Source organism: Triticum aestivum, chromosome 7B (genome assembly GCF_018294505.1).
Source record: "Triticum aestivum cultivar Chinese Spring chromosome 7B, IWGSC CS RefSeq v2.1, whole genome shotgun sequence".
Lineage (NCBI taxonomy): Eukaryota > Viridiplantae > Streptophyta > Magnoliopsida > Poales > Poaceae > Triticum > Triticum aestivum.
In genome coordinates this window covers 587303856-587324196 of record NC_057813.1, presented here as the reverse complement: position 1 = coordinate 587324196, position 20341 = coordinate 587303856, and the positions used below count along the sequence as shown (strand labels likewise).

At 45.3% G+C, this 20341-nt stretch overlaps 2 protein-coding genes across 3 annotated transcripts; both read left to right on the top strand.

The window, feature by feature from the left end:
* The first annotated feature begins 963 nt into the window (after positions 1-963).
* LOC123160602 (proteoglycan 4) lies at positions 964-3819 on the top strand. The gene is made up of 2 exons (XM_044578411.1): positions 964-1010; positions 1878-3819. The coding sequence occupies exon 2, from the start codon at positions 1887-1889 to the stop codon at positions 3642-3644; it is 1758 nt and encodes a 585-aa protein (XP_044434346.1). The 5' UTR covers positions 964-1010; positions 1878-1886; the 3' UTR covers positions 3645-3819.
* A 315-nt stretch (positions 3820-4134) lies between these two features.
* On the top strand, positions 4135-8986 carry LOC123163001 (uncharacterized). 2 transcript variants are annotated; one of them, XM_044580754.1, is made up of 5 exons: positions 4135-5713; positions 5816-5875; positions 6009-6056; positions 6312-6366; positions 8405-8986. In XM_044580754.1, the coding sequence occupies exons 1-5, from the start codon at positions 5585-5587 to the stop codon at positions 8437-8439; spliced, it is 327 nt and encodes a 108-aa protein (XP_044436689.1). In that variant the 5' UTR covers positions 4135-5584; the 3' UTR covers positions 8440-8986. The 2 variants fall into 2 exon arrangements, with proteins under 2 accessions (XP_044436689.1, XP_044436688.1); XM_044580753.1 differs by having other exon boundaries at positions 6312-8986.
* Positions 8987-20341: the final 11355 nt, after the last annotated feature.

Genomic DNA, 20341 nt, shown 5'->3' with positions numbered 1-20341 from the left:
GAAGGAGGTGAGGGGTGGCGGCGCTAGGCGGAAACCCTAGTCGCCTCCCGAGTCGCCCGAGCGGGCGACGCGGGGGCTGCGGGGAAGAGGGGGGACCCTACCGTTGTACCGTACGTGTTCATGCTCTTTCTTTTTGAGATTCTGTCACAGTTTCTTGCTCGTGTCTGCTCTAGATATGTTTTGTTCTAGTTCATATATGCATATGCTATTTACCTTCTCTATGTATCATTCCATGACTTGTTTTATCCCTGCTATAATAGTCATGTTTTATCCAGTATTTCTATTAATAAAACCATTCGGTAAATTGTTCATATTTCCAACAACACATAATTGTAAATCGGTGACAATCCAATTCTCATTATCCGCGCATGGACTTGATGGTATCACACATTTGTTCCCGATAAAGGGAATTTTGATCCAAACCTTGCATCAAGATGATATAACCGCAAAGAGGCCACACCAGGCCTCCACATAACAAGAAGACATGCTAAGGCGCAGGAGGGCTGGTCTGTAGATGGTGCATGTTGCTCATCTCAATGTTCAGCATTTACCACATACTTTGTTTGTTGAATTATCATCATAGATCAGATGGTGGTTTTAAAAGAACCAAGAAGTAGTAAGGAAACAATAAGTGCTCAGATGAAATGCTTTCCAAAAGTAATGTTGGCCTACCAGCAAACCTCTGAAGAATGTATGTCGAACACTATGGTTAAATCTACTTTTCCTAGTGTTAAACTGTGAGCGCGGGCACACAATAACTCTTGATGGCTTTGCAGCAACTAGCTATTCTTCTTGAAGCTTTAATGCTTGTTAAAAATAGGTGAAGAAAGAGGGTGGATGTGTCACCAGGTGTCAACTGTTGCCCCTTGCCGTTTCAGCATTTGACAAGGTCTGTTCGAAAACATGAGGCTCTTATATTGCCCGGATTTCTCTCATTCTCTTTCCCTCCACCGTCTCTCTCCTCCTCCTTCCGTCGCCGCACCATTTTTGGCCATTCCGAGCTTAATAAGGTATGAAGCTTCTCTCTTCCTCTCAGTTTCGAGACATCCAAAGTTTTCGTATGTCCATGCCGAGCGATGGTGGTCAATCCACCATGAATTGATCCCATTCGGTTTGAGGTATGCTGCTGTCCTGTCCTGGAGTTTTCTCCACGTAATTTGCCTGCCATGTTGGCGATATTAGCTTTGATGCGTTGCCATGATTCATAAATTGTATCCCCAAGAAGTTTCTCTAAGAAATAACGACTCCCTTTGTTGTTAGCCGGTAGATGTAATTCAAATCAGCTGCGTGATTCATCTTGTTTTTCTTGTGCGCTTTCCTTGTTTTGTGTTTCTGAAACATTTGCATAGATGACAGAATTTATACAGTTGTGTCCAACATGTCTGTCAGGCTTTTCTTCTTCCAATATTGATAATGATCATCCCGCCAAAAAAGTAAAATTGATAATGATCATGATACCTTTGCATAAAGAGGAACAATTAAACTAGTGCTGTGGATGGTTAATTAATCCCTATACCATCTGAATATTTCTTACTGCAAAAACAAATGAACATCATGCACCTCATGATAGCACTTAAAAAGGATAGATAGCCAGTCAATGGTTCCAATAGGTAGGTGGTGCTAGGGGTGTTTGTCAGGTAAGATTTCAGAGAAGTGGAAGATAACACCCAAAAGAAACCGTAAACATCCATTCTAAACCCTTCCATCTCTAGGATCAGTGGTTACCATGTCTACAATCAAAATCTGCCTTGCTCAAGGTCAACCTCACAGAACAAATCAAAGCTCAGCAAACAGAATTCCCTGCCATTAATTCTGCATTGCACCAATTCTTACACGCGAAGTGACTTGACGAAATCTCTGGCTTTGTTTGGCAGCAGGAGCAGCTCATGGCCACACGGCCAACGCCGGGGTCGCGAGACGGCAGCAGCGCACGCCCAAGAAGCACGAGCGGCAGACCCACCACGTCGTCGAGCGCGCGCCCGGCCAGCTCCGACCCCACCTCCTGCCGACGCGCACGCGCCTCCCTCAGCCCCTCCCCGGCGTCGGAGTCGGACAAGCCGGTGCCGTCCTTCCTCCGCCCCACCGTCAGCTCGACCCTGCGCAGCGCCTCCCCGTCGTCCTCCACCTCCAGACCGCCCTCCTCCAAGGGCCGCGCCACCACGCCCAAGGGGCTGTCCCCGGCGCACCCAGCGGCGCGCGCTCCAAGTCCGATCGCGCCGAAGCGGTCCCCCGCGCAGCAGCCCTCGAGCTCGTCGCGGCCGATCACGCCCAAGCGCCCCCCCGCGCAGCCGGTGAACGCGCCGCGGCCGATCACCCCGGCCATGGACAAGTCCAAGGGCAAGGCGTCCACGTCGCGGTGGTCCGTGGCGTCGCCGAGGCAGCTGATGCAGAAGGCGTCCCACGCCTTCAAGGTCGGCAGGTCCCGCAGCAAGAAGAGCAAGGACCTGGCCGGCCCCGCGGCCGAGGCGATGGCGTCCGTGAAGGAGACGCCCGGTGCTTCCGGCGAGATCAACGCCGAGGCGGCGAGACCCCCTCCCGTGCCTGAGCAGCAGCGCCGCCCCGCTGAAATGACTGCCGCGACACCTCTCGACGTCGTGCAATCAGAGGTGGTCGTGGAGCCCAACGCTGCCATGAAGTTACAGGAGGAAGCGACCTCGCGACCGGGCGAAATTGTCAGTAATGAAATCAAGACAGAGGAGGAGACGCGTCAAGAGGAGCAGGTAATCCCAGAAGAGCCGAGAGCAGAAGCAGAGAAGGCGAATGCCATTGACGAGGAGAAGGCCGTGATACCGAAGGAGTCCGTGGAAGCCGTGAAGGTGGATGAGCCGGCGCCGGAAGAGAATCCGCAAGCCGGCAACGTTGAAGGGGCACAAAAGGAAGCTGAGAAGATTACACAGGATGAACCTCCGCCGCCGGCCGCCGTTGTGGAAGAACCAACGAAGGAGGCAGCAACGCCGCTGAACGTGCTGCAAGATGAACCAGCGGCCAGCCCGGTTCAAGAGGAAGCCGTCGTGGAGAGCAAAGCCGAGGAGAGGCCACAAGCAGAGCCGGCGAAGCACGAAGATGCCATGAAGCAACCTGAAACAAGTCTGATCTCTGAAGAACCGAAAGAGCAATCCGCCGCCACGCAGAAGCAGGCGGAGGCCGCCGAGGAACCCAAGATGATCGCTGCATCCAAGGCATCATCGGTGCCGGCGACGTCGCTGGAAGAAGCTCTGGAGGAAGTGGAGACGGTGACCAAGGTGGGCACTTCGCGATCAGAGCCCGTGACACCGGCGAAGCAAGCCATCAACAAGGACAAGGCGGTGATCGACACGATCCTGAGCGCTTCGGAGCCAACGACGCCGTTGAGAGGAGCCGCTAAGAAGGAAGGGGCGACGTCCTTCATGGGGAAGATTCCGGAGGAGGGTCGGATGAGTTTCAAGGGGAGCAGGGTAAAGACGGCGATGGAGAAGCGGCCGGAGGAGGCGCATCCCAAGAAGAAGGAGGTGTCGCGGAGCAACGACGTGCTGGAGGAGACCAAGAGCAAGCTGCTGGAGAAGAAGAAGAGCAAGGTGAAGGCGCTGGTGGGGGCGTTCGAGGTCGTCATGGACAGCCCCCGCGCGTCCACGCCGGGCCCGGGCAGATCGGGCCCGAGGTTCTGATTCTGGTTCGGAGGGAAAAGCTCCAGTGGCGACCGTGTGGATTGAAATTTGAATTGTGTGGTGTTCATGGTGCTTTGGGGTATGATACGATGCTATGCCGTGTTCTTTTTGTTGGTTATATATAATGTTGATCACTGATTTTTGTTGCTCACTGAATTAAAACAGAGTTTTTAGATGCCTTTCTGTGCCTCTGCGCCGTGGGATGCACGGTCAATTTATTTTTATTTTTGACAAAAAGCCTTGCACTTTATTGCACAGGGAAAACAATTACATCGTTCAAAATGTATTTAAAAAACAAACGGATCTGCTAATTTACATCCGGATGAAAATAATTCGCTTTCATACATTTTCTGTGCCGTGCGATCTGTGTGCTGAGATTCGTGTATGACCCGTTATTTTGTCTCGTTTCTCTTATCGGGCCCGTGTGGTTGACCCGTTATTTTTTCCATCGCAACCCATGTCACCCTCCTCCTCCCAGCCCCTTTGTGACTTCAAACACGCAACCCCGAATAGAGTCGAGCGAGAGAGAGATACCCATGGCGATTTGGAGCTCCGCCTCGCCGCTCGATCTAGTGTTTTGGTGGTGGCTCGTCCGCGCTCTCCGTCGTGTTGTCCCGCTTCCTCCGCCTCCCTTCTGTTCCCGCCGTCGGGATCTGCGGCATCTCTCGGCGCCGCACCGACCCGTCCCCATTTCCGCCGCTGGCGATTTTGTTCGTCGGATTCGCCCCCCCCCCCCCTCCCTTTTTGTTGTTCCAATGATCCATTAGGTTGGGAGTTGGTTTTGTCTGTCAGATATGATGATTGTATCCATCCCCCGCAGCTTTTTTCCGTGTAGATTTGTTTAGGTTGTGCCGTTTCTGGGGTGCGTTTGATTGATCTGCTAAGCGCGGTAGCTGGGATGTACGTCAGTTTGATCTGCTGATCTGTAATTGATTGGTTGTTGGCATTCGAGTTGTTCATGTGAGGCTGGCTTGCTTAGTTGTAGTAGTCTTATGTATTCAGTCAATTCGAACGGATGTATTCTGTTCCCGGGCCTTTAATCCATAGACCATTTCTCTTCACTGGTATCGTTTAGTGGGTATGTGGTTTACTCTGTAATTCCTTTTTTGAATTTACAGTGCAATCCCCATTGTTTTTTAGAGTGATTTTCAGTGTATTTTATACTGGATTTCATTGTAATTTTCTAGTGGATAGGTAGAATATTTGTAGTGTAAATCCAAAGCAATTTGTAGTGTAATCCCTGGTTATTTTATAGTGTAATTTCAGTGTATTTTGTCAGTGGATCTGCACTGTATTTGCTAGTGGAATAACAATGTATATGTCCTAATTGCAGTGTATTTTTCTCAGTGGGGTTGCACTGTATTTGTTAAGTGGAATTACAGTGTATTTGTCAGTGATGTACAGTGTAATTTGATAGCTGATTTATAGTGTAATTGCCATGGATTTGCACTGTATTATCTAGTGGAATTACAGTGTAATTCACTTGAATTTTTATAGTGGAATTGCGTTGTGGATTTACAGTGTAATTGATAGCTGATTTTACAGTGTAAATTCAGTGTAATTTACACTGTTATTGGTAGCAGAGGAATTGTGACTGTTCTTGTGATGCATTGCTAGTTTGTAAGTTCTTGTGATGCATCTGATTCCAGTGTATTTTCTTAGAGGATTTAGACTGTAATTATATTCAGATTTACACTGTAATCTTCATCGGAATTCCAGTGTATTTTTCTTAGTCGGTGATTACAGTGTACTTACAATGTAATTCTCAGTTGGTTTCCACTTTAATTCGCAGGGGATTTCTACACTGTAATTCTCAGTGGGTTATGTAGTGAAATAAAAGAGATGTAGACTGTAAATGCTATCAATGAATTTCTTCTTTATATTTTTGTTGTGTTTTATCCCTTCTGCCGTTTGTACATATTTAGGTTATAGATTAAAGTATGGGGAAACTCATGAAGGCTTTTGGTAAGGGCACTTCTGCTGCTTGTATTGAAGATTGTGATGATTCAGATGGGGATCCTTTTGTCCCCAATGATTTTGCCGAGGATGATCCTTTTCAAGCTTCGGAGGTTATATTTCTAATTTGACTTTTTATTTCTTTTATTTCTTGCTTGGTAGCTTATTTGTTCCGGGTTTTTAGTTCATTCATTTGTTTCATCTGTTAACTGTAGGAAGGTCAAATGGATGATCCTGATTTGGAGAAAGCTTTGTATGAGTTCTACGTGTCTCATGTAAGTGTGGTGCTGTAGTTAACGCTTTTGTACCAGTTTCTTCTGTTAATGCTTTTTTGTACCAGTTTCATTTTTGTATCGGTTAATGCATGTTTGTAGTTAATGGATAATTCCTCTTTTTATGTTTTTGCAGAAAGTGAATTGCTTAAAACGGAAGATTACAAATGCTGGAGCTCGCAATGTAGTATTTTATTTTTTGTTGTTTATATTTCCTTTTTTTGCATGCAACTTCTCTATGATAGATATGGATATAAGTTTTAGATAAGTCCTTTTGCAATCTTCATCATATCTATTTTTTTTGTGGAATGGCTATTGATGCACAAGAACCTAGTTCCATATAGTTCTAGTTGCTGTTGCTAGATGTCTTTCTTTTGTTTCTTTTTAATGTAAATTATCTTGATTTTTTCTTCTGTTTGTGTTTCTTGTTGTGTTGTAGAAGCGCAAGAGGTCTTCTGATTTTCCTGTAGCCACTACATTCACTAGATACTCTGGTAAGTTGTTCTCCACCGTTATTGGTGGCTTGTCTCTTAGGCAAGTCCGTGTTCTTCAGAGCTACAGGGCAGATTGCCTTCTCAAATTTGTGAGGACAGAGGTGCCTCTTAGGTTTGTCAAATGGTACTGTCCAAATTTGATCTTGCTTCAGAGATTCAGATTAGGAAGAAGTTTATTCCGATTCCCAAATATGTCAAACATGACATCTTAGATCTTCCTGTTGATGGTGAGCCCATTATGTCCGATGCTGAGGCTGGGCGTGAGTTTATCTTGTCCCATTTCAATGTGACCAGCATCCCACCGGTTTCTTTCTTCTGCAATACACTCAAATCTGAAGAATTGCCTGATGAAGACAGTTTCATCTGCTTCATGTGTATTGCCTTGTCCACTTTCTTGTGTCCAAATTCAAGCCTTTCTCCTAGTCCCAAATATCTCCACATTTTCAGAGATTGTAGTTCTGTGATGAACTATGATTTATCTAGATTGGTATATGAGAGTCTCCTTGGCAATATTAAGAAGTTTAAGGATTCTATGAAGGTTGCTTCTATGAGATCAATGACATTTGGCGGTTGTCACTATGCATTCGCTGTGAGTCTTGATTTTTACAGTGTAAATTTAGGTAGAATTACAGTGTAATTGTAGGTACATTTACACTGTAATTCCTACTATATTTACACTGTAATTGTAGGTCGATTTTACAGTGTAATTCTAGGTTGATTTCACAGTGTAATTCTAGGTAAAATTACAGTGTAATTCCTACTATATTTACACTATAATTGTAGGTCGGTTTTACAGTGTAATTCTAGGTACATTTACACTGTAATTCCTACTATCTTTACACTTTAATTGTAGGTCGATTTTACAGTGTAATTCTAGGTACATTTACACTGTAATTTCTACTATATTTTACACTATAATTCTAGGTCGATTTCAGTGTAAATCTAGGTAGAATTACAGTGTAATTCCTACTGGATCTACACTGTAATTCCTACCGGATTTTCAGTATTTTTCTTAGTGTAGTAGATTTTACAGTGGATTCAAACTGGATTTACAGCGGTATTTATAGTGTAAATCTTAATGTAATTTTAGTTGATTTTATAGTGTAATTTTAGTTGTTTTTGTCATTTTCTTTTAAATTGTGTGTGGTTAGTTTTAGATTAGAGATGGAAAATTTTTGCCTTGTAATGTTGGGTTCTTTTTCTCCTTTCTCGCTGCTTTGCCTGTGTGGGTTGTAAAGGAGGCTAGGGGAGCTTGGCTTTGATGTAATTTTCACGGACCCTTTTTTAGGTGAACTTGGTTCAATCCGTACTGCTGTAACATGGTTTGTACTTTGTCTTCCTTTTGGTTAAGCTATTCTTGTAGCAAAGAGATTGGCAATTTTGGTGTATTTACACTGTAATCTTTATTGGATTACAGTGTAATTCTTAGTAGAGTTACACTATAATTCTTTGTGGGTTTTACACTGTAATCTTTAGTGTTTTTAGCCTGATTGTGTTACTCATTTTTTCTGATAACTTCTATTTTCAGTGTTTATGTTAATGCTAATCAATATTCAGTGTAAACAAGTATCAGTTCATAGCAGTTTACACTTCCAAAGTTACTTATATTCGGTCATTCAACAGGAAGTGTCTAAACTAGTAGATCAAAGTTTCTTAATAGTGTTTTAGTTTTTTAGTTTCCAAAGTTTGTGGAAATAGTCACATATTCTCTCAACTGCAGTAATCCTCAACCTTGTATATTTTCAACTAGTTTTACCTAAATGGAATTGCTAGCCTAGTAGTGTGTTTTTGTCCCTTGTATTTGTCCCCTAAAAGGAATTGCTAGCCTAGTGATCTTTTAGTGTGTTTTTGTCCCCTGTAGTGTGTTCCTATTCTGCAAATCTAGAAACCAATGATCTGGGCATCTAGTTTTCAGTATATAGTGTTCTTGTGATCATAGACTAGTAGTACATGCGACCATGTTCTAGTTGTTCCTAGGATTTGTGCTGGTTCTTTCTTAGTGTGCTTATGTTCTTTTTCCATCTGTTCTTTCTTCCAGGTTTCTTCAGGCAGGAGGGAGACGATAGGAGGTGATGAACGCATAGGAGGGGGCGAGAAGGGGTGTTTACCTATGTTTTCCTGCTTCTCTAGCCATGTTGTTGAAGTTTGTGTAGCAGATCTTGGAGGAATCACCCTCTCTGGTGGTGCTTCTCCATGTTCGTCCACGTATATGTGGTTGTTCCAGTGCATTTTGTCAATGCAGTTAACTTTTTTGAGTGGATTTTACACTGTAAAACTGTTGAAATTACAGTGTATTTATTAGTGGTTTACAGTGTTTTTTATAAGTGGATTTGCACTGTAATTTCTATCTGGATTTACACTGTAATTCATATCTGGGTTTACAGTGTAATTCCGGCTGGTTTATAGTGTAGTTCTTTGTCGATGTTGCAACTTCGATATGATTTACACTGTAAATCTTAGTTCAATTTTGGTGTACTTTTAGGTTATTTTACACTGTAATTCTCATTGGATTACAGTGCATTTTTAAGTGGACTTTCCTTTGTAATTCATTAGTGTATTTTGTTAGTGTAATTTTAGTACTTTCTCAGTGGAATTTTTACTATTATTTAAGCAGTATTTACAGTGTAATTCCTTTTGTGTATTTCAAGCGGAATTTACACTGTAAATCATTGGTGGATTTACAGTGTAATTTTAGTGGATTATACACTTTTTTTGCAAGTTTCATTACTAGTGGAATTTCAGTGTTTTTAGTGGAATTACTGTGCTTTTTTAGCGGTTTCTACTCTGTCATTATCAGTGGTATTGTTAGTGTATTTTTAGCCCTTTGTATGTAGTTCATTCACAGCAACAACTGTAATTATTCAGCTGTGTGGTTAGATGTCATCAGATTGGTCCTTTTCCTCTTGTAGTTAGCTTAGCAACCCCTGTTGTGTGCGGGTTTGAAAAGCTTGGGGTGTCGACCCGTTTAAAGTTTGCAGTGTGGTCCTGTTTTAGAAGTGAGGGACAGAAAGAACATGGGACATGGGGCACGGGACAGGGACACTTTTCATCCTTCAGTTGGCTGGAAAAATATGGATGAAAGCGAATTAGATTTCATCCGGATGTAGAATAGACAGTCCCAAAACAAAAGGATGGCTCAAGGCCTACCTTATGGTATTTCCAAACAGGCTCAAGCCTGAACAAAGTGAGGTTACATTAGCTTGTGAAATGCACCATGGTGCAAGGCCACAAGCAGCCTAAGAAAAGTGAGAAAAAAGGAGAGAAAGGGGGAACATCAACATGATCTAGCCTTCGATCATACTAGCCCAAGTTCGCGGGTCATCCTTTTCCCTCTGCTTGGAGCTCTATTGGACTAGAGACGAATCAAATTAGCAGCATGGAACCTGACATAAGACTCTATCCAACATTTATCGTTAAAGACTCGATCATTTCTAGCTTGCCAAAACGTGACAGCGCAAGCTGCGAAGGCAACATTCCATTTGTGCTTGAAGGCGAGCTGATCAGCCGCATGGCAAAGAAAAAACTGGATATCAGGGGAGTGAAGGGCCAGAGGAGCCAGCAACAGCCTGTCCTAGAGGGCGTCTACCAGGCGGCAGCGGAGAACCAAGTGATCAGCCGATTCTAAGGTAGGGCAAAGGTCGCACCCAGCATTAGAAACAGCCACCGACCAACCTTTCGGAGCCATATTGTTCTTCGTGTTCAAACGCCCCTAGAAGAGAAGCCACAAGAACACCCGGTGCTCGAGAGGTATAATGGGGTCCCAAACCCACTGATCAGGAGCCCAGAGCACGCCGCGGAAGGTGAGTAACCTGTAGAAGAAACTTGTGCTGAGCCTGCTGCCTGCCAGTAAGGGGGCACAGGCATCTAGACGTGAACAGGCAGGCGTAACATTCGCAATAAGCCGACTCAACTCGAGCAGCTCCTGGGAGGCCATGTGGGAAAGGTTGGGATGCAGTTGCACATTCCAACTGCCTTCTGAAAACTGGGACTGAACTGAGCAATCCTGGTTGCGAGCGAAGGAGTATAAGAACCGGGAAGATGTGCCTGAGCCTGCCAACTTCCAACCATTGGTCGTGCCAGAAGGAATGTAGGAGCCAGTGCCAACAGAGCAACGAGTGGAAGACATGACCATAGGAATGCAGCCCTTGAAGCCCTTCCACATAGCCGTATCATTGCGTTTGCCACCCTGCGGTAGGGAAACCTTGCAGTATTGAGAGGCAAACCAACGGAAGCAAGGAATGTCAGAGGACTGTAGAATCTTTGCCACGAACTTGCATAGCATAGACTGATTATGAGCGTGCAAATCTCTGATTCCCAGGCCTCCATTAACACGAGGCAGAATGACTTTGTCCCAAGCCATGAGGCACTGGCCACCTTTGACCTTGTTCTTGCCTTGCCAGAAGAAAGCCCGAAGTAAACCGTCCAATTTGCTGAGTGATTCCTTAGGCCATGGGAAGCAGGTCATAAAATAGCTTGGTATGCCAGCCAGCACCTAGTTAATGAGCGTGAGCCGTCCTCCCCAAGAAAGAAAGGTGGCCAGCCAACAAGAGAGACGACGGTCAACTCTATGGATGACCGGAAGCAGCATACCATGCTTGATCTTATGTAGAGAAAGGGGCATCCCCAGGTATGTACATGGAAAGGAGGAAATTGGACATCCAAGCGTGTGGGCAATCTCTGCTGCCACCTCCATGTCGACATAGACAGGCACCAAGGTGCTCTTGTGGAAATTAATGGCCAGCCCTGAGAACTCTGAGAAGGAAGTAAGAATATTCTTGATCACCCTGGCCTGTTGTACATTGCCTTGGAAGATAACCATGGTGTCATCCGCGTATTGTGGGACCGGGAAGAACCCATCAGCCCCAAGGGGATGTAACAAATTGCCATTTTGAAAGTGCAGACAGCATAGTCTTTGGAGCACATCAGCAACAAGGATGAAGACATAAGGTGATAAAGAATCCCCCTGCTGAAAACCTCTCTTAGCATGGATTGGTGCTCCTAGCTCCCCATTCATCAGCACCCTGGAGCACCCTATGGAGAGGAACACATGAACCCACTGTATCCATCACGGAGGAAAGCCCCTAACGCTCAAAATCTGTGTAAGACAATCCGAGCTTACTGAGGGAGTCCTGGATTAGGGGGTATCCGGAGAGCCAGACTATATACATCGTCCGGACTATTGAAGCGTGAAGATACAAGACACAAGACTCCGGCCCGTGTCCGGATGGGACTCTCCTTTGCGTAGGAGACAAGCTTGGCGATCCGGATATTATATTTCATTCCTTGTAACCGACTCCATGTAAACCCTAGCCCTCTCCGGTGTCTATATAAACTGGGGAGGATGGTCCTTAGAAGGCTGATCACAATTACAATCATACCATCATAGGCTAGCTCTTAGGGTTTAGCCTCTACAATCTCGTGGTAGATCTACTCTTGTACTACTCATATCTTCAATATTAATCAAGAAGGAAGTAGGGTTTTACCTCCATCGAGATGGCCCAAACCTGGGTAAACATTGTGTCCCTTGCTTCCTGTTACCATCAGCCTAAGACGCACAGATCGGGACCCCCTACCCGAGATCCGTCGGTTTTGACACTGACATTGGTGCTTTCATTGAGAGTTCCTCTGTGTCGTCGCCGTAAGGCTCGATGACTCGTCTCGTTGTCAAGGACGACATCACCTCTGGGGGAGCGCTGGATGTAGGCCAAACTCTCCGACTTGGCAGCTTCATTATGGCCGCCCCATCGGCTGCCGCGCCAACGATGGCTCTCGGGTCGTCACGCATAACCTTCGCATCAATTCGGAGCTTGCCGAAAAGATGGATCCGATTGAGCTCTCCTCCCTTAATGAGCTCTTGGATCGCATCGCCGCTTTGGGAGTCGCTACGGACTATGACCGGATTGGGCTTAAACCCGACCAAAGGGACATTAGATCCCCGCCGGCCACCGACGAGATAGCGGTAGTGGAGGAACCGCACACGGGTTGCCCCTCAACTTTGAGGACGAATTATGTCCGGATCACCGAACTCAGTGAGCCGAACACCTACTCAAGGGAAGACATGACCCGGGTCCCGGACTTAGAATCGGGCATTGGGCCGAAGAGATTGGGTAATACTGTTGGGGAACGTAGCAGAAATTCAAAATTTTCCTACGTGTCACCAAGATCTATCTATGGAGAAACCAGCAACGAGGGGAAGGAGAGTGCATCTACATATCCTTGTAGATTGCTAAGCGGAAGCGTTCATGAGAATGGGGTTGAAGGAGTCGTACTCGTCGTGATTCAAATCACAGGAGATCCTAGTGCCGAACGGACGGCACCTCCGCGTTCAACACACGTACAGCCCGGTGACGTCTCCCACGCCTTGATCCAGCAAGGAGAGAGGGAGAGGTTGAGGAAGACTCCATCCAACAGCAGCACAACGGCGTGGTGGTGATGGAGGAGCGTGGTAGTCCTGTAGGGCTTCGCCAAGCACCGCGAGATATGAGGAGAAGGGAGAGAGGTAGGGCTGCACCAAGAGGAGAAGTTCTCATGTGTTGGGCTGCTCCAAACCTCAAGTATATATAGGGGAGAAGGGGGCTGCGCCCCCTTTAGGGTTTCCCACCCCAAGGGGTGCGGCCAGCCCTAGATGGGACTTGGGGAGGCGGCCAAGAGGGGGAGAGAGGGGAGGCGCCCACTAGGTGGGCCTTAAGGCCCATCTGGACTAGGGTTTGCCCCCTCCCACTCTCCCTTGCGCCTTGGACCCCTTGTGGGGGGCGCACCAGCCCACCTAGGGGCTGGTCCCCTCCCACACTTGGCCCACGCAGCCTTCTGGGGCAGGTGGCCCCACTTGGTGGACCCCCGGGACCCTCCCGGTGGTCCCGGTACATTACCGATATCGCCCGAAACTTTTCCGGTGACCAAAACAGGACTTCCCATATATAAATCTTTACCTCCGGACCATACCGGAACTCCTCGTGACGTCCGGGATCTCATCCGGGACTCCGAACAACATTCGGTAACCACATACAAACTTCCTTTATAACCCTAGCGTCATCGAACCTTAAGTGTGTAGACCCTACAGGTTCGGGAGACAAGCGGACATGACCGAGACGTTCTCCGGTCAATAACCAACAGCAGGATCTGGATACCCATGTAGGCTCCCACATGTTCCACGATGATCTCATCGGATGAACCACGATGTCAAGGACTTAATCAATCCCGTATGCAATTCCCTTTGTCTAACGGTATTGTACTTGCCCGAGATTCGATCGTCGGTATACCGATACCTTGTTCAATCTCGTTACCGGCAAGTCTCTTTAGTCGTTCTGTAACACATCATCCCGTGATTAACCCCTTGGTCACATTGTGCACATTATGATGATGTCCTACCGAGTGGGCCCAGAGATACCTCTCCGTTTACACGGAGTGACAAATCCCAGTCTCGATCCGCATAAAACAATAGATACTTTCGGAGATACCTGTAGTGCACCTTTATAGTCACCCAGTTACGTTGTGACGTTTGATACACCCAAAGCACTCCTACGGTATCCAGGAGTTACACGCTCTCATGGTCAAAGGAAGAGATACTTGACATTGGCAAAGCTCTAGCAAACGAACTACACGATCTTTGTGCTATGCTTAGGATTGGGTCTTGTCCATCACATCATTCTCCTAATGATGTGATCCCGTTATCAACGACATCCAATGTCCATAGCCAGGAAACCATGACTATCTGTTGATCACAACGAGCTAGTCAACTAGAGGCTCACTAGGGACATATTGTGGTCTATGTATTCACACGTGTATTACAATTTCCGGATAATACAGTTATAGCATGAATAAAAGACTATTATCATGAACAAAGAAATATAATAATAACACTTTTATTATTGCCTCTAGGGCATATTTCCAACAGTCTCCCACTTGCACTAGAGTCAATAATCTAGTTCACATCACCATGTGATTAACACTGACAGGTCACATCACCATGTGACCAACATCCAAAGAGTCTTGGGTTTGATCATGTTGCTTGTGAGAGAGGTTTTTAGTCAACGGGTCTGAACCTTTCAGATCCGTGTGTGCTTTACAAATCTCTATGTCATCTCCTAGATGTAGCTACCACGTTCTATTTGGAGCCATTCCAAATAACTGTTCCACTTGGAGCTATTCTAAATTGTTGACCCATTATACGTATCCGGTATCTCTACTTAGAGCTATCCGGATAGGTGTTAAGCTTGCATCGACGTAACCTTTACGACGAACTCTTTTACCACCTCCATAATCGAGAAAATTCCTTAGTCCACTAGTTACTAATGATAACTTTGACCGCTGTCTGTGATCCATTCTTGGATCACTCTTGTACCCCTTGACTAACTCATGACAAAGCACACTTCAGGTGCGGTACTCAGCATGGCATACTGTAGAGCCTATGTCTTAAGCATAGGGGACGACCTTCGTCCTTTCTCTCTATTCTGCCATGGTCGAGCTTTAAGTCTTAACTTCGTACCTCACAACTCAGGCAAGAACTTCTTCTTTGACTAATCCATCTTGAACACCTTCAAGATCATGTCAAGGTATATGCTCATTTTGAAAGTATTATTAAGCATTTTGATCTATCCTTATAGATCTCGATGCTCAATGTTCAAGTAGCTTAATCCAGGTTTTCTAATGAAAAACACCTTTCAAATAACCCTATATGCTTTCTAGAAATTCTACATCATTTCTGATCAACATATACTCATCAGAAATTCTATAGTGCTCCCACTCACTTCTTTGGAAATACAAGTTTCTCATAAAACTTTGTACAAACCCAAAATCTCATCAAAGTGTACATTCCAACTCCGAGATGCTTACTCCGGTCCTTAGAAGGATCGCTGGTGCTAGCATACCTTTTAGCATCCTTAGGATCGACAAAACTTTTCTGATTGTATCACGTACAACCTTTCCTTACGAAAACTGGTAAGGAAACTCGTTTTGACATCCATCTGCCAGATTTCATAAATGCAGCTAATGCTAACATGAATCCGACGGACTTTAAGCATCGCTATGGATGAGAAAATCTCATCGTAGTCAACTCCTTGAACTTGTGAAAAACTCTTTGCCACAAGTCGAGCTTCATAGACGGTGACATTACCGTCAACGTCCGTCTTCTTCTTAAAGATCCATTTATCTCAATGGCTTGCCGATCATCGAGCAAGTCCACCAAAGTCCATGCTTTGTTCTGATACATGGATCCTATCTCGGATTTCATGGCTTCTAATCATTTGTCGGAATTTGGGCCCACCATCGCTTCTCCATAGCTCGTAGGTTCATTGTTGTCTAGCAACATGACCTTCAAGACAGGATTACTGTACCACTCTAAAGTAGTACGTATCCTTGTCACCCTACGAGGTACGGTAGTGACTTGATCCGAAGTTTCATGATCACTATCATAAGCTTCTACTTCAATTGGTGTAGGTGCCACATGAACAACTTCATGTGCCCTGATACACACTGGTAGAAGTGATGGTTCAATAACCATATCAAGTCTCCACCATCCTCCCACTCAATTCTTCGAGAGAAACCTTTCCTCGAGAAAGGACCCGATTCAAGAAACAATCTATATTGCTTTCGGATCTGAATTAGGAGGTATACCCAACTGTTTTGGGTGTCCTATGAAGATGCATTTTATCCGCTTTGGGTTCGAGCTTATCAATCCTGAAACTTTTTCACATAAGCGTCGCAGCCCCAAACCTTTAAGAAACGACAACTTAGGTTTCTCTAAACCATAATTCATACGGTGTCATCTCAACGGAATTACGTGGTGCCCTATTTAAAGTGAATGTGGTTGTCTCTAATGCCTAACCCATGAACAATAGTGGTAATTCGATAAGAGACATCATGGTACGCACCATATCCAATAGGGTGCAACTATGATGTTCGGACACACCATCACACTATGGTGTTCCAGGCGGTATTAATTGTAAAAAAAATTCCACAATGTCTTAATTACGTGCCAAAACTCGTAACTCAGATATTCATCTCTATGATCATATCATAGACATTTTATCCTCTTGTCACAATGATCTTCTACTTCACTCTGAAATTACTTGAACCATTCAATAATTCAGACTTGTGTTTCATCAAGAAAATATTCTCAACATCTACTCGAATCATCTGTGAAGTAAGAACATAACGATATTCACTGCATGCCTCAGCACTCATTGGACTGCACACATCAAAATGTGTTACTTCCAACAAGTTGCTATCTTGTTCCATCTTACTGAAAACGAGGCTTTTCAGTCATCTTGCCCATGTGGTATGATTTGCATATCTCAAGTGATTCAAAATCAAGTGAGTCCAAATGATCCATCTGCATGGAGTTTCTTCATGTGTATACACCAATAGACATGGTTCGCATGTCTCAAACTTTTCAAAAACGAGTGAGTCCAAAGATCCATCAACATGGAGCTTCTTCATGCGTTTTATACCAATATGACTTACATGGCAGTGCCACAAGTAAGTGGTACTATCATTACTATCTTATATCTTTTGGCATGAAAATGTGTATCACTACGATCGAGATTCAATAAACCATTCATTTTAGGTGCAAGACCATTGAAGGTATTATTCAAATAAATAGAGTAACTATTATTCTCCTTAAATGAATAATCGTATTGCAATAGACATATCCAATCATGTCTATGCTCAACGCAAACACCAAATAACAATTATTCAGGTTTTAACACCAATCTCGATGGCAGAGGGAGCGTGTGATGCTTGATCATATCAACATTGGAAACATTTCCAACACATATCGTCAGCTCACCTTTAGCTAGTCTCCGTTTATTCCATAGCTTTTATTTCGAGTTATTAACACTTAGCAACCGAACCGGTATCTAATACCCTGGTGCTACTAGGAGTACTTAGTAAAGTACACATTAACATAATGTATATCCAATATACTTCTCTCGACCTTGCCAGCCTTCTCATCTACCAAGTATCTAGGGTAATTCTGCTCCAGTGGTTGTTCCCTTTATTACAGAAGCACTTAGTCTCGGGTTTGGGTTCAACCTTGGGTTTCTTCACTAGAGCAGCAGCTGATTTGCCGTTTCATGAAGTATCCCTTTGTTCCCTTGCCCTTCTTGAAACTAGTGGTTTCACCAACCATCAACAATTGATGCTCCTTCTTGATTTCTACTTTCGCGGTGTCAAACATCGCGAATATTTCAAGGATCATCATATCTATCCCTGATATGTTATAGTTCATCATGAAGCTCTAGCAGCTTGGTGGCAATGACTTTGGGGAAACATCACTATCTCATCTAGAATATCAACTCCCACTCGATTCAAGTGATTGTTGCACTCAGACAATCTGAGCACAAGCTCAACGATTGAGCTTTTCTCCCTTAGTTTGCAGGCTAAGAAAATCGTCGGAGGTCTCATACCTCTTGACGTGGGCATGAGCCTGAAATCCCAATTTCAGCCCTCGAAACATCTCATATGTTCCGCGATGTTTCGAAAAAGTCTTTGGTGCCTCTACTCTAAACCGTTTAACTGAACTATCACGTAGTTATCAAAACGTGTATGTCTGATGTTCGCAACATCCACAAACGATGTTTAGGGTTCGGCACACTGAGCAGTGCATTAAGGACATAAGCTTTCTACTGTCCGCATAATTGCTACTTTCAACTTTCAACTATATTTTATCTAGGAACATATCTAAAACAGTAGAACTAAAGCGCGAGCTACGACATAATTTGCAAAATCCTTTTGACTATGTTCAGGATAATTAAGTTCATCTTATGAACTCCCACTTAGATAGACATCCCTCTGGTCATCTAAGTGATCATATGATCCGAGTCAACTAGGCCGTGTCCGATCATCACGTGAGACGGACTAGTCATCATCGGTGAACATCTTCATGTTGATCGTATCTACTATACGACTCATGCTCTACCTTTCGGTCTCCGTGTTCCGAGGCCATGTCTGTACATGCTAGGCTCGTCAAGTTAACCCTAAGTGTTTTCGTTGTGTAAAACTGTCTTACACCCGTTGTATGTGAACGTAAGAATCCATCACACCCGATCATCACGTGGTGCTTAGAAGCGACGAACTGTAGCAACGGTGCACAGTTAGGGGAGAACACTTCTTGAAATTTTGTAAGGGATCATCTTATTTACTACCGCCGTCCTAAGTAAACAAGATGCATAAACATGATAAACATCGCATGCAATCAAATAGTGACATGATATGGCCAATATCATTTTGCTCCTTTTGATCTCCATCTTCGGGGCTCCATGATCATCATCGTCACCGGCATGACACCATGATCTCCATCATCATGTTCTCCATCATCGTGTCTTCATGAAGTTGTCTCGCCAACTATTACTTCTACTACTATGGCTACCGGTTAGCAATAAAGTAAAGTAATTACATGGCGTTGTTCAATGACACGCAGGTCATACAATAAATAAAGACAACTCCTATGGCTCCTGCCGGTTGTCATACTCATCGACATGCAAGTCGTGAATCCTATTACAAGAACATGATCAATCTCATACATCACATATATTCATCACATTCTTCTTGGCCATATCACATCACATAGCATACCCTGCAAAAACAAGTTAGACGTCCTCTAATTGTTGTTGCATGTTTTACGTGGCTGCTATGGGTTTCTAGCAAGAACGTTTCTTACCTACGCAAAACCACAACGTGATATGCCAATTGCTATTTACCCTTCATAAGGACCCTTTTCATCGAATCAGTTCCGACTAAAGTGGGAGAGACTGGCACCCGCTAGCCACCTTATGCACCAAGTGCATGTCAGTTGGTGGAACCTGTCTCACGTAAGAGTACGTGTAAGGTCGGTCCGGGCCGCTTCATCCCACAATACCGTCGAAACAAGATTGGACTAGTAACGGTAAGCATATTGTACAAAATCAACGCCCACAACTACTTTGTGTTCTACTCGTGCAAAGAATCTACGCAATAGACCTAGCTCATGATGCCACTGTTGGGGAACGTAGCAGAAATTCAAAATTTTCCTACGTGTCACCAAGATCTATCTATGGAGAAACCAGCAACGAGGGGAAGGAGAGTGCATCTACATACCCTTGTAGATTGCTAAGCGGAAGCGTTCATGAGAACGGGGTTGAAGGAGTCGTACTCGTCGTGATTCAAATCACCGGAGATCCTAGTGCGGAACGGACGGCACCTCCGCGTTCAACACACGTACAGCCCGGTGACGTCTCCCACGCCTTGATCCAGCAAGGAGAGAGGGAGAGGTTGAGGAAGACTCCATCCAACAGCAGCACAACGGCTTGGTGGTGATGGAGGAGCGTGGTAGTCCTGCAGGGCTTCGCCAAGCACCGCGAGATATGAGGAGAAGGGAGAGAGGTAGGGCTGCACCAAGAGGAGAAGTTCTCATGTGTTGGGCTGCTCCAAACCTCAAGTATATATAGGGGAGAAGGGGGCTGCGCCCCCTTTAGGGTTTCCCACCCCAAGGGGTGCGACCAGCCCTAGATGGGACTTGGGGAGGCGGCCAAGAGGGGGAGAGAGGGGAGGCACCCACTAGGTGGGCCTTAAGGCCCATCTGGACTAGGGTTTGCCCCCTCCCACTCTCCCTTGCGCCTTGGACCCCTTGTGGGGGGCGCACCAGCCCACCTAGGGGCTGGTCCCCTCCCACACTTGGCCCATGCAGCCTTCTGGGGCAGGTGGCCCCACTTGGTGGACCCCCGGGACCCTCCCGGTGGTCCCGGTACATTACCGATATCGCCCGAAACTTTTCCGGTGACCAAAACAGGACTTCCCATATATAAATCTTTACCTTCGGACCATTCCGGAACTCCTCGTGACGTCCGGGATCTCATCCGGGACTCCGAACAACATTCGGTAACCACATACAAACTTCCTTTATAACCCTAGCGTCATCGAACCTTAAGTGTGTAGACCCTACGGGTTCGGGAGACAAGCAGACATGACCGAGACGTTCTCCGGTCAATAACCAACAGCG

Excerpts from the sequence above, each read along its gene's own strand:
- LOC123160602 (XM_044578411.1), top strand. The coding sequence starts at position 1,887 with ATGGCCACACGGCCAACGCCGGGGTCGCGAGACGGCAGCAGCGCACGC.
- LOC123163001 (XM_044580753.1), top strand. The coding sequence starts at position 5,585 with ATGGGGAAACTCATGAAGGCTTTTGGTAAGGGCACTTCTGCTGCTTGT. Across the intron at positions 5,876-6,008 it reads ATGAGTTCTACGTGTCTCAT|AAAGTGAATTGCTTAAAACG; the intron begins GTAAGTGTGGTG and ends ATGTTTTTGCAG. Across the intron at positions 6,057-6,311 it reads CAAATGCTGGAGCTCGCAAT|AAGCGCAAGAGGTCTTCTGA; the intron begins GTAGTATTTTAT and ends GTTGTGTTGTAG.